This window comes from Strix aluco, chromosome 3 (genome assembly GCF_031877795.1).
Source record: "Strix aluco isolate bStrAlu1 chromosome 3, bStrAlu1.hap1, whole genome shotgun sequence".
In the NCBI taxonomy this organism is placed as follows: Eukaryota; Metazoa; Chordata; class Aves; order Strigiformes; family Strigidae; genus Strix; species Strix aluco.
The window spans coordinates 31,595,175-31,614,194 of record NC_133933.1 but is presented as its reverse complement, the minus strand read 5'-3'; the positions used below and the strand labels follow the sequence as shown (position 1 = coordinate 31,614,194).

The following is a 19,020-nucleotide window of genomic DNA, read 5'->3' as shown; positions in this document are numbered from 1 at the left end:
TAGATGTAACAGTGGGCATACAGCCCTTATGTGCAAGCTGATGCTGGTTCAGTAGATAAAATCCCTCTGAAAGTATTCATATAATGTATTGAAGTTGGAAGAAACAACCAGAAGTTGACTACCAGGAGGACTGAGTCATACTAGTCAGAGGTCACCTGCGAGGCCACTGAGCAACAGCAGAACGCCAGACAGACAGGGTGCCAGCGCCCAGGCACCGGCCAGGGGAGCACCCCGGGTCCCGAGTGTGCTGGGGTGCCTCCCCGCTGGGCATCAAGCTGGTAGGGTCCTGCCTGCGTTCTGGCGGGTGGTGGAGGGGGGGTGCGGGGCACCTGAAACCGGCCCAGCAGCCTGACGGTGCTCTCTGGTCAGCTAACACGCTGCTGCCTTCTGCACAAGCTGGAAGGGTCAGGGGAGCTCAGCCCCGACAGAAACCAGGTTGCTAATTTTGGCTTCTACATGCAGTCACTCAGGCTGAAAAAAATGGTTAACAGAAATCTGCTTTGAAGCCTTAATGCTTCTGCCTGAGTATAACAATGCTCATTTCTCCCATCCCAATTTTTACAAACCCCTTTCCTGCCAAGGCAGAGGGACAGACAGACAGATGCTGGTTTAAATTACAATGTGCTCTTTCCTGATACATAATACCTATGATATACAGAAATAAATGATCTCATACATCTTCAAAGAGCTCAGAGACCTTGAAGTACATAGCAAGCTAAATATTATATATGTTAAGATTAGCCATCTCTGAGTGATTTTATCTTTTATGGTTAAAGAATAAGTGATGGGGTGAAATGCTGTACTGAAGTGCAGCCTTCCGCTGCTGTCCACACCAGCCCCACTGGTCTCCTCTCCCCACTGACCTCCCTGTAGGCTCAGCCCCTTCCCCACCACCTGAGCTCCCCGTGAAGGTTGCAGATCTGATTTCTCATCTCACGACTGTTGTGCTACCAGCTAACCCCCTCACCACCCTGCATGGGGGCTGCAGGACACTGGCTCACCCCGTGCCACAACCCTGCCACTGGGGAGTCTCCACCACACCCAACAGCCTTCTCCCCCAGCTGCATCCCGTGCCAGCGCTGAGCCCTCCCCACCAGCCTGCACACCACAGGTATGGGGCAAACCCCCTGCTGCTGACCACCCTGGCAGCAGCTGGACACAGGCTGCTCTGCACCCCCATGCTCTAGCTATGCAGGGTGTCCTCAGCCAAATGATGGGTGAAATCTCTCAAAGACACAATGTGTGGCACTAAATGACCGGCTAATGCCTGTTTGTTTCCCCCTAACTAAGTTTCCACTGCAAGTCTTGCATCAAAGGTTGTAGAAAAAAATAATCTTAGAAATAAAAACCCCAGAGCTCCCACAATTTAGCCTTACAGTCCCCTTACCTCCCATTTTCAAATTAACAAAGCAGCTTGAGAAGTTCTCGTATTTTTAAAACTAAAGAAATGCAACTGGTGACAAACATATGAAAAGTGTTTTGAGTAGGGGATGCATTCCTTAAAAAAAAAATTTCACATTTCAAATGTGAACCTATTCTTATGGTATCATTTGCAAATTCCATTAAGGTTCAGATATTATTTATGTAAATATTCCCACTACCCTGAAGAGACAGATGAACTTAAGGCCAGGATGTTAGATAACTAAACACCTTTTAAGGAAAAAAAGTATGTCTTTTCAGCATGGGGACAACCTCATGTGAGTGTAAGGACTAATATAACTCCATTACTTGTGCTACACTTAGATTTCTTTACCTTGTGCCAGAAATTTATTGTTAACGTATCCCCCAACTCCAAATTTTATAGTAACAATTGCAGCTGAAAACAGTGCATATTTGCAGCCTCCAAAATTACATATTCTAATGAAATTCCACCATCTAATGTCATGTTGGTTCAAGGAGTACTTTAACAATAGAGTGAAAATACCCCCAAACAAGTGTAATATTTTCCCCAAAAGAGTTTCAGCATATAGGTACAAGGCATTTCTCCATCCTAGTGCTCTTCCCATTTCAATAAAAAAGTCAATAGTCTGAGAAATCAGTCATATTTGATGCAAGTGTTCGCCTAACACTAACGGTTGCAGAACCCATCAGACTGAAGTTTAAAATCAATCAAATGCTGAAAAAAACCCCATAAAATGTATAACCAAAACTAAAAATGGAAAAGCATCAATCTGGAGAGAGTTCCACTGCTTAACATCTTAGTGTATGTATAACATCAAAATGCAAAAAATGTTGATTATGTTTGCTCCAAAACTTACAGTGCATTTTCCATATCTGCTATACTTTCTTCCATTTTCTGTTACTACGTAGAGGTAAATAAAGTTGTCATGGGATCCAACTGCAAGTAAGGTGCCATCTACAACACAAAATATTTGATATAAATCAACGGATTGTTTGTTTTCCAAATTTTAATGATTTCAGTTTATCACTAAGACAATAGTCTCAAACTACTGCTTACGAACTCCATTTAAGGATACATAACTGTTTACATTATGTTGTTTTCCAGCCAGTATCTGTTTACTTTGTGGGTATGGTTTTTGGGCAAGGTCTTTTACTTATGCTTTTTTAAAGTGCCCAATGGACAGGATATAAATCCTCAGATTGCACTGGATTTGTGGAAATTGTTGGCAGTGGGAAGGCCTAAGTTTTCTGCATCACAAAAAATGCAGAACTCTACAGTTAGCTTTGGAGCAGAAGATTGCATATAAATCAGCATTAAATAATGCCTAAAGAAGTAGAGCATTCAAGCATTCTAAACAGTTTTCCAACCTGTGTTGCCTCCATTTAAGAAACAAATTATATGGACAAGAGTTGCCTTGAATCGTGATCAAACACCTCCAGTGTCAATGAACATCAGTGCTTTAAAATAAATTGCTGTGCTTGGCAGATGTGGCAGCAGCAGAGGAACATTTTGCCCACTGACATGGCATGTTATCCAAATGCAAACCACAAACAGAGTTACAAGAGTGTTCTTCCATCCAGTTTTAACAGAGAGGAGTCGGCCTCTGATGATCTGTCACGTCATGTCTGAAGAGGAGACTCAATACTGGCTTAGACTCCATATAATCCCATAGCAAATACTTAACAGACACCTCTGACTTGCAGACAGACCTGAGCTTAGTTTTATGGTTTTGTATTAATAAACTTCAAAAGTAACTAAGAAGTATATTAAAATATCACAGAAATACTAAGCTTTTTAGAGACTTTTCTGTTAACCTGTCAACTATTTAGTTGAGAACTTTTAATTTTTCTGGGAGCAAAACTAACATTTATTATAGCAGTACAGCTCAACTTGAAAGAAAGGCTGGGAAAGGCGACTGTAATATCTGCAGTTACAGAACTCCAAGATTTAGCATACACAGACCAACCTGTCGCTAGTGTTCAGTTATATATCAAGCATCTTAAACGATTTTTTTCCAAAGCTCTGCCTTTTCTAGTGACTGAGTAGTTTAACACCGTTTATCAGAACAGACATGTCACTTATCAGCAATTATTCTGAATGTACAAGTCTGCCTACCTACTGAGTAGCGCATCACTGAGAGCTGTTCGTTGCCATCGGTGTGTATTGAAACCAGATCCCTTGTTTCCGCATCCAAAACAAACCACCTAGAGAGAGGAGAATTCCAGTGAGTACCACTTCCACTAAATAAAAAAACAAGCAAAAGAGCAATAATCACTGCCTGCCTTCATCTTCTCAGGCTAGCCCCTCAAGGGCAGCACAGTGAACATCTGTTTTTAATGGAACGCTTTTCTGGTTCACAAAGTGATACAAATTCCAGTGAAGAATATATACAAGATCCTAAATACAGCCCAATTTTTCCCCCTTCCCTTGAACACTGTAGTAATCACCAAAATGCCTACTCAATGACGAACATGCTACCAGATAGCTAATATGACTGCACTTTATCACCTGAAACCCTAAGGCGACAGCTAAATTTTAATCTACTCCTACTTCCCCATTTGAAGAACAGCTTTGACATAAAAACTGATCTTTCAATTTCTATGAAGCAAAGTTAAAAAAAATTAAAAGTAGAAGCACTAGGAGGGAGTGGAAAACACTTCCACACTCATTTTAAACACAAAGTATATTCTAACTTGGTACTTTCCCCTCAGTCCTTTCCATTTCTATGAATAATTTTATCAAACTAAGAAGGAATAACCATTTACTGAAATTTGATGGTTCATAACCTAGCATTATTTTTAATTTTCTGCTTGAATGGTTTATAACTAAGGTGATAAATGGCATTTTTTATTATTTAACAATAACTTTTAACCTGCAATATTAGTTATGAGGTGCATGTAAAAAGCTGAGAGAAGCTTACAAAAACTCAGTGTCCCGTACACCAAAATGGCCACTGACAGCAAGATGGGCAAGATCAGCAGAATCTGAGCATCTTGCAGTGGTTCTGATGCCCACCTAACTCCTACATTCAGTGAACATTACAAAACAAAGACAACGAAAACTTAATAAAAATATATATACATACATGCATATCATGAAAATGTAAGATATCAACATGGCTAAATACATTAAAGCTGTACTCAGAATTTAATTTCTTTGCTCCAAACTTCTGATCTCACAACCATATGCACATGCCACAGCCAGGTTTCCATCCCTAGTGGCAAATGGCAAGTTCACACACTGTGGAAACGAGTAAGTCAATTCTACCTGCTGCCTCATAGTGAACTCAGTGGAACGCTGCTAAAGCTAGGACCATTTAATTCCATAACAAACTTATATAACCTAAAATAAACTCCAGGAACAACAGCACACGTCACTTCTTTCTATGGATGGAGATGAGATTCCAGCTCGTGCTGATGCAGTGTCCAGCAGCTAGGTATCTGGAAAGTGGCCTGGTCCCAATGGCTTAAAACCAGCTTGTGGTTAGAGAACCACATGAAAGAAATTAAATGACAGAAACATTAAAAAAGCCAGCCCCACATGCCACGGACTGCTGAGTAATCAGTGTGCAAGACAGATGGAACCAGTGGAAACCAGCTAATATGTTTGCATTGGACAGCAGCAGAAATTACGCTCAGAGTTTCTCTGCTGTAATCCTCTGCTGAAAGTGGACTTTTGATTTCCAATCTACACAGTGAAGCTTCGCAGGTTCTCTGAACACATTAGGAGTTACAAGTTGTTATTCTGCTATTTAGTTCAAACTATCCCCCATTTGGCTCTGTGAAATGCTTCACTAAAACATTGCCTGGCTGATAACCCTGATAGGGGTGTGGACATTAAAGAACAAAACAAAATAAATAAATAAAAAACCCAAGCAAAACCACAAAAGGGTTTGGCAGGGGACAAGAGAGAGGGTACCTATGACATTTGGCCCCCATAGAAAGAAAAACAATCACTCCATCATGACAGCAAAACTGCTCTAAAAGTACATCCTGATGGGATGACAAGAGAAGTGTGAAGAACATGTGGAAGCATCACTGAGTTGAAGTCATCCAGTTTTCAAAGCAACACAAGAAACAGGTCTGAAAGCCAATGCCCCATCGTCTCATTCTTATTTTGTGGTTTCCTGAATTCAGCACAGGGTGGAGGCTCCTCACTGCTTCAGCCCAGGTGGGTGACACACCTCTTGTGCCCAGACAGCAAAACAGGAGATACGAAGACCTTTTGCTTTACCAGAAAACTTAAGCACTATACTGTAAAATCTATTTCTCTAGCAAGATGACACAGAATGATGCCTGTTTGTTCATCCTGAACAACATAATTGCTGTGCCTGGGTATAAAAACTGATGATCAGCACAGTAACAACCAAAAGCAGCCTTCTCCCACAAAGTGGATGGGTACCCCCTTCCCCTGCCCTCCCACAGGTGACCATGCTGCACAGCGCTTCTGCCCTCCGTGTCCCAAAACACACAATCAGGGCAGGGCAGGGTGGCTGCTGTGGCAGGGACCTGCCTCTTCATGCTGGCCCTGAGCCCGGCTCTTTAGGTTGGTCTTTTGAGGCTGTTACCTGAACCAGGTAATCCTTCAGTTAATATTATGTAAAATGAAAAATACCCAAAGCCTAAAATGCAGACATTAAAACATGCAAAACTTCCCTATTTTACTGAAAGCACAGATGTGGTATTGTGTGGTATCAAACATAACGCAAAACTTCTGCTGATCTCAAGAGTGCACGCTGAACTTCATTTGGCATCAGGAAACAGCATTTTGTGACATCAGTCCTTCTCCAGAAATAATTCTGAACAGGAGATACTAGCAGCAATCTTAGCTGACCATGGAAAGAGTCAGTGCACTGTGACAATTTTGGTAACAGTTTAAGAAAGGAAGCACTGGTCACATCTAGCTCAGCTGTTTCTGGATGCTTCCACAAGCTGTAATCAGACATGCTCTCTTTTATCTTCCAAGCTCTCCCAATGCCGTGGCAAACACTGCAAGTGCCAGCCAGAAAGCCCGTCTCCATGAAATGTGTCTTCAGTCTAGCAGCTACAGCAGTTCATCAACATGCCCCACACAGGTCCTCCTCCCAAACAGCTGGGCTCCACCTCAAGACTGCGTTTTGGGAGAGGATTTTCCTTCCAACACGAAGGTATGCAACATGCAAACCACAGATGACCTTGACAAAGTCCTAAGGGCTGTGAAACACAAAGCTTGGCTGCCAAGTGAACTTCTGATCTGTAGATCAGATTAAATAAATGGACAAGTGGTATCCCAGCTGTAAGATAGTGGCTCTTTCACTTTTTCTGATTTTTATTGATTTTTCTCCCAATTGTTACCAAAGATAACATGCTTAACTTGTTTGTGAGTTCATGTAAACAAGACAGAACTTCTGCCATTTTCATCTGTTTCTTGTCTTCCCATTCCTTTGCTTAAAAAAAATATGTTTTTAGAAACAAAAACCCTTAGACTACTCTTTTTTGGAAAACAAATTCTGACCCATGGCAGACATTTATTACTGATAATTCACATCTGTGAATGTTGAATTTTTCTGATTAAATCACCAGGGAAAAGGTATTTCAAAGTTGTAATATATTTCTGCACTTAACACTCACAAATCCCATGCTTAGTTAATACTGAATGTTGAACCTGCAAAGCATTAATCAGAGTGAACAAACGGACCCATCTTAAAAGATTGGTTCCCTGGGTTATTTAGGCTTCTTCATCTTAATACCACAACAGATGCTGAAACGGCATAAATCTCAATAGCTCTACTGACTGACTTATCTCCTTGTGGCTCTGGCTTACGCTGGTCTTGTCCTTCAGCCTTCAGTTTTCGTAATAATATTAGTATTTTTGTAAGAATCTTACTAGTCTTTTTTGTCTGCAATGCTTTTGAGTACTCACATGCATAGCACTCAAGATATTCTATGTAAGTCACAGAAAGGTCTACTACCCTGCAAAAAATACCACTGGCAGCATGGCAAAAGGATCTGTATAGTGCCTTGAAAAGCCCTGTTTTCTGGTAGGATTTCTGTTTGCCAGTCCTTTTTCCTTTTCCAGCTGTGCACTTCCAGAAAACAGCAGGATCCACAAAAAGTATTAGTTCTCTCCAAACCAGGCTTAATCCCAGACAACTGATGATCAGGCACACAGCAGGTATTCAAAGAAGTGGTGACAAAACCTGCAACAGGCCATTTGCAGACAGCCCAAAAAGGGAAATGATACTGAAATACTCATCATGGGAACTGGTACATGAAAAACACACCAAAACCACGACATGTTGGCCTGATAAAAACACATCGCTGTGAAACAACAGACAAGAATGGGAAAAGAGGTAGAAAATTTAGTTTTCTTCAGATGTCACAATTTTAACCATCAAATCCAACTTTCTTAAAGCTCCATTCCCTACCCCTGTCTTACTAACCTCCATACTGGAATCAGAGCAGCACTAGAATGGCAACAGATAGACACATCCAAGGTTTGGGCTTATTGAGTCCTAAACAGATTAGACTCATTTAACTAGCATTTTGGGCTACAAATCAAGTTACTAAATGACTTGTTATGGGTCTGAGATTATTTTCTCCTACATTAATTGAGATACATCTTGCAGTGCTCATTCCTTGGGAAATAACTCCCTTGGACCAGATTATCTGGCAGAGAAAGCACCATGGGATGCCACTGGTTAGGCAGTAAATTTAAAAATGGTCTGTTTATCTTGATTCGCAACTCTATTTATTTCTCATGCACTTGTACACTTACCAGGCTTCATTTCAATTCAGATTCATTTGTATATCTCAAACCTATCATTGAATCACAATTTCAGAAGACGATAAAATATAATGGTGAAAATATAACTGCTTAGTTCCAAGAAGAACAGGGTAAAAAAAAAAACCAAAACACAAAACCCCAAGGCCACCATCATAAACTTTTCCAACACAGTATAAACTGGTTGCCTCAAATAATTTAAAAATAAGATTTTAAACTGTAAAGTGATGAACTGAAAAAGTAACGTTAAATGCTCTGGAAGGGGGGAAAAAAAGAAGTCAATCAAAATCAAACAACAGACTGAATGCTTTATCTGCTCAATATGCCTTGATTGTGTTTTGATGCAATTTCAAAAAGTCTAATAACTCTCAAAAAATGTAGCCTGACTTTCTTTTCCCTTTTCCCTGTTTCAAGGACTATTAAGCCTGTATCTTCTGTTTAATGAAGGTAGAAACACTTGTTCAATTTAATGCTACAATTAGATGAAAAAATGGAAAGGTACAACATGGAAACCAAATATACAAGAGCTCAGCAAGATTTTCTTAGGAAGGTAAACTAGGTTTTCTAGCCTGATGTAACACCTAATGAATTCAGTGCAGACTGCATCTTCATCTTGAAGAAGGAAATTCCCTAAAAAGTACTGAACATTTTCTTTTTTCAGGAAAGTTTAAGGGTGTTGCACATGCTCAGCACTTTCTAAAAAGAAAACTTCAAATGATTTTTAGGCATGAGGTTAGGTGTAAAATAATTTCTAGAGGATGAATTAAATACAAAAAAAAAAAATCCCAATTTTCTTACATGCACTATGTATTATTTTATCATCAAGTTGTCAACCATGAGGTATAACTGAAAAACAGAATAAAAATGCTACCAGATTTAATATCTGCTCCTCTTGCCTTTCTAATACTATGAGTACCCTGCTTTTTCTTTTAACTGGTACTTGCTAAAAATCCATTGCATGAGACTCCTTTTTTGGGAGATGATACCCAGCCAGAGTTTGACTAGGAATTAAAACAATTTTTCTTCCACCACTGAAAGGAGCTTGAGTTAAAAGAGACAGCTTGTGTTTTGATAGCTTTCAAATACGGAATGCTTTCAGGAACAACGTGACCAGCTCAATAGCACTTCATTGCAGCAACGTGCCATGTTGAAATCTGCTTACACAAAAATCAAAATACCAGCCTGTTCATTTGCCCCTCCACATCAATTTAAAAGATTGCAAGTGTGTTTGATTCGTGAAAGAGAAAGATCTGTAATGTACCTGTCTTATAAACTAATGTAACATACACACACAATATTAAAATATACGATACTTGGTAAAGCCAATAAGGAATGCTCATGGAAACCCCTGCAAAAACATAGTTTAAAAAAAAATTTAAAAAATCAAGATCACGGCTTTCGAAGAGTAGTTAAGAAAATAAAATAGCCTAGCGACACTCAAATAATCCTTCTGTCTTCATCTAACCCATGTAAGAAAGATCTGCCCTCTTCCCCCAAGCATTTTAGGCTATATAACCTCAAGCAAAAAGAATAAAAAGCAAATGAATTCCAATTATAAGATGTGTAGTATCAAACTGTCTCCTTTAAACTTTCAATCATCACAACTCAGTCGCAAGGCATTTACCTGCCCGAATGCGTTCCTATCGCCACCACTGCTCCACTGGGATGGAAGTCAGCACAGTGCCCCGGTTCCTGAACAGAGAGGCACAGACATGTCATTCACCCGCCCGCTCCCTTACGGTCAAACAACTCTCCTTACACCAAAGCTACCCTAAACATGTGAGGTGAACTGACACAGGAAAAACCAATCAGTTAGCAGCATGTTTCTAATCCTCAGACAGGTTTTCTTTTAATGTATCAGTGACATGCACAACATGACCTTCTTGAAAGTAGAAAGCCTGAACTTCTGTGTAAAAAGATACTTTTGCTTGGGTGTTAGGTCAGATCTAGGTAAAATATGAAATGAACAGTAAGGAAGGACATCTAAAGCCAAACCTTTCACAACTGTATGATATCCTCTTCAGATTGTTTGAAAAATTGGGGAAAAAGTTAAACTGTAACAAGAACAAAGGACTAAGTTTTATTCAACGCAGATTGTCAGAATGGCATCAGACAATGGTAACCAGATTACAGTCTATACAATGTCTGATGAGCCTGGGTAAGTCTCTCAAAGATTCCAAATAGCTGTTTTTAAATCTGTAACTACAGGATCTTTGCTTCTCTTGCAATCAGATGGGACAAAGGCGTTGCAGAAAACGAATGCTTTTTCCTAATTTCCAGCTTTATGTTTAACATTAAAGGGTTGACATACGTCTAGCAGCCTGGTCCATTCCAGTGTGTGGTCCACAGAGTTCCACATACAAACTTGCCTATCTTGGGCACATGTTAAAAATAAGTCTTTGAAAGGGTGGGATGCCAGTCCCCACAGTTCATCTGTATGTCCCTGGAAAGAAAACACATATGATTTACCAATGAATAAAATAAACAATCTTCAAATAACACACCAGCAAGGAAAGCCTTTACATTTTTGGGTTAATAGTTTAAAAAAAGTTGTGCTCACCTGTACCTCTACTAGGAAACCATCGTTAAATGTTCCCCGCAAAACAAAGTTTCGTGAAGTACCCACTAAAAATTGATCTGCTTTTCCTTCCGCTACTGCTCTGATTGTTCCATACTGGTCAGGAACCTAGGAAAAGAAACATCTGTAAAACCACATCATGCATCTTGACAGGTGCTTATTTTTGAAGGCTGCAAATAGTGCACAATGGCAGTAGCAGAACAGCAGTTCTCCCAGTAAAAAGGAACAATCTAATTGTGTATACACTAGATCAGGACTTGACCTCATTTATTTGTTCAGTACAAGCATACAAGACAATCTCACTCCAAAGCAATCACAATTATGTCATTTTAATAGGTCTCAGTAGAAAAAAATTACAAATTAAATTACATGGATTTTTAAGTGTGAAATACACAAAACAAGTGCACTCCACAACCTCACCCTATCTTGTAAGGATAGAAATAATACATAGTTACTGTTTACTCTCCAAAACACATTGTGCAAAATAAGAAAAATTTTCTAGCACACAATAAATGCTTCCTGAAGTTTTTAATGCTTCCTGATTAGCCTTAAGTAAATGTTCATATGCCTTATGTTAGCAATGACTCTGAATTTCACTGTTTATTGCATGCTTGAATTCTAATACACTGCTTTATTCTACAGTATGCATTTGTTTGGTTTTCTAAACAATTTACCTTCAGAAAATGCACTAATATTAGCCAAACAAGATAGAAAACCAATGCAATCATTCACAAAATTGTCTGTCAGGGTTCTGGTAATATTTCTCAACATAAAAAATTAGCTTTAACATAACATTATTAACAAAAGGAAAACAGAGACACTGATATGAATAGTGTGTTACTTAAGCCTAAGAGGTGTAAATGATAGTCAATGCTTACTTGCTCTCAGCCATGTTTTCTAAAGATCAATATTAGATTCAAGGTAATAACAAACTCTAGATGGAACTAAACATACATGTTAAGGAACAAATGCTGCTATAAATGGACACTAGGTAAGTGGAGTAAACCATTATTAGAACAACTGTTTAAGAACAGAGGAGAACTGAAGCCTCACATAAGCTCATTTATAGGCTGAAAATTTAAACACTTTTACAATACAACATTGTCATCCACTTAAAAAGACAGCAACCAGAAGATACTCTATCACCCCAACTACCAACCTCCAATGGGTGGGGAGGTCTTGCTAGTCAATAACTTGCTCAAGGCAACTTCCTTGTCACTCTTGCTTTCTTACCTCAATTTCCCTTTCGGGATTCAAATCATGATCCCACAGGATGATCTTTCGGTCTTTCCCACCTCCAGTTAGCAGCATCCCATTCCTCATTTGACAGAGTGTGAACACACTGCCATCATGAGCTTTGATTTGTCTGCTTATCTGATATACTCCTACATGCACAAAAAGAAAACAATAAAGAACACCACTTGTTTTTTCACCTGGGGTTTACAAGAAGCTGTGCCTTTTGGCAGAAGAATAAAGTAACTGTATAATAAATAATTACATTTGGACTGTCATGCTATTAGTATTGCATCAGTATTGCAAACACAAGGTGGTAGTGTTTTCTTGCAGGATTAAAAGATAAAACAAAGGGCCTGCCTTTCTGAACAGACACTTTTTTGGAGATTGATTGTCCTACAACTTGTGAAGGCAAGAACAACAGCTATTTGCAAAATGCTTTCCTTTCTCTGTTATCCAAAGGAACACAGTTCTTCCATATGCAAGAAAAACTGTCCTTTAGTGTCAATAAATATTTAGAAAGTCATCATTAGAAAAGAATTAAAGTTATTTTATTAAAAGAAACTCAAAGACTTGTTGTCTAGAGTCTTATGGGAATAAAAAGCAAATTATTTATAGCAAAGTTTCCAGGATGCATGAATCTAATATCTAATGCTGGATGTTGCCTCATTTAAAAATAGTATAACCAGCATTTGGAATCTATCAATATAGCAGTCTACCCAAAGGAAAACACTAGGAAGAATGAAAGAGAGATGAGAAAATTGAACAACAAAGGTAGCAAAGGAAGCCTTTTGCATCCTAATCAGGTCTTCATGTCAAAAAGAACTGCTGTAGGAACGTATATTTTTTAAAAAGCAAGAATCTGGTATTTTGAGACTTGCATATTTTCAAATAGCAGTCACAGAAAAAGCCTAAAACACCCAAATAAATACGAGCTTAACTTCGCTGACTCTGCTCAAGTCAGTTCGTCAGCATGCTCTCACACTGTGAAAAAGAGTTTGAGATCAAGTCCTGTGACCAATCTAATGTGATAAACCAACTAAAAGATCCCAAATTCAATTAAGCCAAAGTAAATAAATGTCCTACTCGATATCTTCTAAGATTATACTGCGAAAAGGTTATTTTTGCACAAGAACTTCAAAATTAAACATCGGATAATTTGTTATATTACTTTTCCATTGCAGTTAGCTTAAAAGACTAAGAACAAGATTTACCTACAAAAACAGACTTACCGTTAAAAATTTACTTTTTACATGAATGTTTTCCTGGCATACCAATTTAAACCAGACAGTTTGAAATAGCTGCCAAGTAAAATAAATTATCCTTGAATTTAGAAGTTACCTTAGGGCTCAACTGTGCCAGTTCTGCATATGCTGGGTAACAAATCATTTTCCTTTCTTTTTTACAAAAGGTTTGCCCTAAAGAGTAAGTTTAACCCAAATTTCAAATAAGATGGGTTTTAAAGTATATTTTACAGCCAAGATGAGTATTTGCTAAACCAGATATTGTTATTTGCATAACTGGTACAACTAAGCATTATATCTTTCCTTCACATACAAGTCATATTAACATCAGCTTCCACACTTAATGGTATTCCTCTGAGAGAAAGCATGGTACAACATATGCCTTAAGAGGCAAAAGTAGCCTGCAGAATTCCTCAAACTGATCCTACAGCCCTTTTCAAATCTCAAGATGAAAGGAAAGCTGATTAAGTGCACATTTTTTTAAATGCAAAACTTTTAGATAAAGTAGTTTTCATTTATTTCAGCCAGTCTCCTTAATTATTGAGAAACTCTAGATTTCTCTTAAGTCAGCAAATTCATGAGGCTTGAAGGAGTTTAGTACCACTTGTTAATAATAGGAAGTGCACACCCTTAGTTCAGGCCTGTTTCCCTACTCCTTTTCTTATGCAATCCTTTATGTTTGCCTTCTACAGACTATCTAACATCTGCGATTAACTGTGAATGTATCCTACCTTTAGGTCCTTTTCCTGGAGTAGATTCTACAGTAGTTTTGCCCCATATAAGTATTATCCCACCTGAGTCTCCAGTGAGCACATCACCATTTCCCAAAAAAGCCAAACACTGAACAAATTTGGGTTTTTCATATTTCTGAAACAAAATAAGTGAAAGAAAGGGATAATTGCTTGTACTCTTTACATAATTAGTATAATGTATTCACACCCATACACCCTATATACATGTAAGCAGAATTTAACCTTTTTTGTTTGTTTACCTCTCTGCTCAGTGAGTGATAACAATGGAGCAAATTTATAGAAAGTGTGAGCAGATCATTCCATTGATTTAAAACTGACCTGATATCAAGACATTCTTACCCCAAATATCCCCTGCTTCCTTGATAATGAATTGCCACTCCATGTCCAGAAAAATATATGAGATTTGCCACATGTTATTATGGTATTTGCATCAGTTGGATGGAATTCTACAGCAAGAACAACTTCATTTGTAGTCTGAAATAACATCAGAAATAGTATTTATTCAGATGGCACATTAACTACTAGAAAAACCTGTAAAATCCCAAGTTTCAGAACAGAGATTTAAGGAACCAGACAGCTCATTGTATACTTGAAAGAATCCGTAAGTGTTCCATGTGAAATCAACTGTCTGAATGACCGCACATATTGTTTTATATATATTGATTTTTTACATCCATAAGAGATCTTTACAAAAATGCAGTAGAAAACTCAGGGTTTTACATTCACTTTTTAAGTCACAAAAAGCTCCTAACCTCTGGAATAGCTAAGACTTCTGCCACGGGAAGTGAATGATGTATAAAAGACACTTTTCTGGGTTGAAATATCTGCTTCATCTTCACACAGACTAGTTTGCTATTCTAGATCACAAAGCTGTGACAGAGGCAATTGAAACAATGGTAACATAGTAGGATTGTATCCATCATTCTCTTTCTGAAAATCTATAGAAATTCCTTTGGGTTCTTTTTTCCTCTCCTTTCCTTCTCACGAGGACAAAAAAGAGAAGCCTGCATAACTCAAAACTCTGAAACATAGGGTCCCACCTTTGTATTTTTACTGGCTGCATAGGCTCTTACTGAATTACTAACACCTCAGTGAGTATTTTATCCTTTACCAACAGATTTTACAAACATAACAAACTAACTGGTCATTTATCTAACTTCTAATAGATATTCAACCATACTGTCTTTGAAGACAATCTCCTGGAGGCAATGACTCTATAAAACACTTAAGTAAATGCATCAATGCATTTACTTCTGAGGGATTTAAGCCCATGCTTTAAAGGAGGGTACACAAAAGTGCTGCTGAATCAGCACCTGTGGGTGTACCCTTTCCCACTTCACCACTTGGGCTCACTTCAGGAAAATAACCTTTTTAAGTTTCATTTTTTGTTATTGGTCATAGTTATTGAATTAAGCTTCTCACACACAGTTTCCTCCACATGAGCAGATCTGCTATATCCACAAATTGTATGAAAACTAAGGACTGAAAAATTCAGTGGAGTTCAGCTGAGAAAAGGCTTCTGTTTTGCACCCCAGCTCAAGGGATGAAACTCTGCTCCTACCACTTATTGAGGAAGGCACTTGAGATACTGCAAGATCAAGTTCTAAATGTGAGTAAGTACTGAAGGGCAAGCTGTCCCTGCCAAATTGGTTTTAGCCAATTTTGAAACACCAAGGAAGTCCCTGGAGAGTGAAAATAGTCAAAACCAATGTCAATAAAAGGGGAAATACAAGGCATATGCCAAATAGCTTCACATGAAATATCAGCAAGGAAATTAAAATACTGACATAGAATTACATTAAAACTTACAGAATAGAATATAATTAGTATTGGTTAAAATAACTTAAAGAAAATGGGTCAAAACAATCTGAAATTTCAAGTTTGTAATCGTATAGACATATATGCTGGTCTGATTCATGATTTAAAAATTTAAAAAATACTCAGTTCCACATCCATGTAATAGCTCCATGCTTGATATTGTATGATGCAAAGCAAGATGTCTCAAAATATGGACTTCATTAGCAAGTTACTATTGGATTGGGTGTTTCCAGAGGAATAAACTTTGAACAAACATTGAGCACGACACCTCTGAATGCTACTCATCAATCAGAAATTTAGAAGACTATGAAAGAAACAGGAAAGCAGACAAGACTGCAATCTACAAAAGTACTAAAGGACTTCAAATGAGAAGAGACACATGTACTGAGAATCAATGTCTGGAACTAGATTCAGGCAAAAATGAAAACAAGAAATGTCTAAAAGTATTTTATTTTTTTTTTTAATAAACAACTACAGACTGAATCATCACTTCAGTTTCTTGAAGTTCCCAGGATTTTTTTTTTTTTTTTTGGTTAGGAAAATATTAGAGAATTGCTTTATCTGGATTGCCTCTTAGGGGTGAGTAAAATGTAATTGTAAGTGCTCCAATATTCAAAACCCTTCCAATATACAGGTTAAGAATACATTTCTTTTCTGCCCTTACACAAGCCAGCAGTATAACACAGTTGCAGTTTCCAAGGACGATCAAATTTGTGTGTCTCAAACTGTTGTATTTATGGGAATAAAACCACTTGTATTTCAGAACGTTAATTTGTGCAATAATTACCTTTATTTCTGCTATTTTTGATTTCCTCTGCCAATCCCACACAGTGAGCATATGCTCATTTGAGTCATCAATTACACACAAATGAGTACCAGAATCCTAAAGGAAAAAGAAAAAAGGAAGTGCTAACAAAGTGATATCATACTCCACCAGAAACAAGGCAGGGCAGTAGTATTTTAAAAAACCACAAAGGTAGAAATATAAATTAAACAAGTCTTTTTAAAGTAATTATAAGCTCGATATATCTGGTATTTGCCTTTTCTCTTACCGACAGACATAGATTTTAGCATAATCTCACAAAAAAATGACCATGCTTCAAATAACATTCTAGGAAAGCTTTAAAAAGTATCTTATCAAGTCTTTCCCTTTTAGTTTGTTTTTGTTGTTGTTGTCTTTTTTTGCTCTCTTGTTTGCAATAGCACGCTAGTAGCAAAGAGGTTTCTCCCTTTTTCTGTTCTGCAAGTGTTTTATTTTTCCTCAGGTCTCAGAGGACAGACACACAGCTCGACTTGCATTCTTTTCTTAAATGTCACCATCATATACATATAATTTTACATTATTGAATTTTGCAAATGCATCTCATTTTTTCCTTCTGGAGCATTAAGTACCAGCAGTTTCATCATGTAGTTGGTAAAACTGCAGGAAAGGTAACACTTTCTGAATAAATGATGCCTACAGAGCAGAAAGACTGGCATCAACGTATTGAATAACTGAAATGGCTGATTTTGAACAATTTTATAACAAAATGATAAATATGGCTATATGGAATTAAAAAAGGAGACAGAAAATCTTAGAACAAAACCATACTTATTCACAGCAACACATACTTGCACAAACCAGTTGTTTCAAGGGCATGTGTAGAAAGATTTGGAGGAGGCCTTATTTATTTAAATTCGATTCTTGCTGTTCAACCTCATCCTCTAACAAATTATGAAAATAGAGGTGGTTGAAATTTTTATTCCCAAATACTATTATGAGCAGTAATATGCAAATATACATGTCGATTTTTAAATGGAAAGAAACCCTGAAGACAGCATCGGCGATATACACAGCTCTTGAATGGGTTAATTAAATTAATGTGGTTAAAAACACAGTTTTAAATACTGCACATTCACCATTTCTACCTATTGAGGAATCATGTGAGACTCTAATAAGGTATCAAAACCAGTTTCAGCTGCAAAATAGAACTACTAAAAAAAACAGTCCTCAAAAATTCCTTAGGCTTTTTTGTTCGTTTGTTTTGTTTTTAAAATGATGGAACATATATTTATTCATCTTGAAAAAAAAAAAGTATCAGAGTTAAGAAATTTTATTGATTTGTTAGTGTGACAGGAATGACAGTACTCCTTTCACATTATTTTATTTATGCTGCCCCCATTTGTAAAAAAAAAAAAAATTTTAAAAAAATCCTATTTACTAAAAGACAAAACCTAGATATAACTAATGTAGCAACATTTCAGTGTTAAGTGAAACTGCAGCAAGAGAGTGTAAGCATTTCTTTCCAACAGGTCACCCAGTGACACCATTGAGTCTCCATCCTTGGAGATACCCAGAACCTCGGACTGAGCCTCTGTGAGCAGGATGGTGCATGAGGTGATATCCACACCTCCCTTTCCCACCTCAACTGTCCTGTGAATCTCTTCCTCTATTAGTAAAATACAGTAGACATTCTTTTTCTGCATTTTTTATTTTTTAGACATATTAATTCTTCTCTGGGATGCAAGAATCACAGCCTGGGTTTTCAAGAGGTCTGATATGTCTCAGTGATTTGGTGAAAATAAAAAGGCAGCTTAAAGGTTAAAATATACACATATTTTACAAAAAAATAAACTCATTGCCAATTTTGAAATAAGAACTTTATCAATGCCAAGTAGCACATCTCCATTTTTCTGATAAATTCTGTGAGCCCAGAAATAAGACTCTTTTTTTCCCCTCCTATGTAAAAGTAGAGGCACAAATTGAACGAATTATTCCTCAGGAAAAAACAGCACAAGATAATGTGTTGGGTTTTTTTTAATTTCCTGTTGCTGGAAAAACCCAACTCCAGCTGTGCAAGCAGAAAAGTTACCCTTTCATCAGAACTCCCTAAAATTTGTCTTTGTGAGCCTCACTAATGAACTTGTTTTTAACATCCAAACAGAAAAACAAGCCCCTCAAACAAAACAAAACGACCAAACCCAGCACGGACTTCAATTTCTAGTTACAGTTTTTCTTGCCTGATATTTATTCACTGTACTAGTTTGTTACCACAATTTTGCATGTGCAATTTCCTGTTTTTCCAGCTAGCTTTCTGTCAGCTGGTTTTATAAAGTATACATAAACTTTACTGACACACTTTTAATACCAAAACAGACCAGCTAGACAACCACATACAAAGTCTCCAGAGATTTCCTTCCTGTTTACATAGGACTGGATGAATTATTTAACACGCCAAGTAATTGCATCCA

General features: G+C 37.6%; 1 protein-coding gene across 6 annotated transcripts in view; it reads right to left on the bottom strand.

Annotated features, from left to right (window-relative positions):
• The window catches only part of EML4 (EMAP like 4), a 165,287-nt gene that overhangs the window by 11,567 nt on the left and 134,700 nt on the right, over positions 1 to 19,020 (bottom strand). For all 6 annotated transcript variants that reach the window (XM_074818013.1, XM_074818010.1, XM_074818012.1 and 3 more), the window contains 9 exons: positions 16,577 to 16,672; positions 14,311 to 14,445; positions 13,951 to 14,086; positions 11,976 to 12,127; positions 10,725 to 10,850; positions 10,476 to 10,607; positions 9,789 to 9,856; positions 3,518 to 3,606; positions 2,259 to 2,356 (listed from right to left, as the gene is read on the bottom strand). In XM_074818013.1, the coding sequence (XP_074674114.1) occupies positions 2,259 to 2,356; positions 3,518 to 3,606; positions 9,789 to 9,856; positions 10,476 to 10,607; positions 10,725 to 10,850; positions 11,976 to 12,127; positions 13,951 to 14,086; positions 14,311 to 14,445; positions 16,577 to 16,672 (1,032 nt within the window). The remainder of the gene's footprint in view (positions 1 to 2,258; positions 2,357 to 3,517; positions 3,607 to 9,788; positions 9,857 to 10,475; positions 10,608 to 10,724; positions 10,851 to 11,975; positions 12,128 to 13,950; positions 14,087 to 14,310; positions 14,446 to 16,576; positions 16,673 to 19,020) is intronic.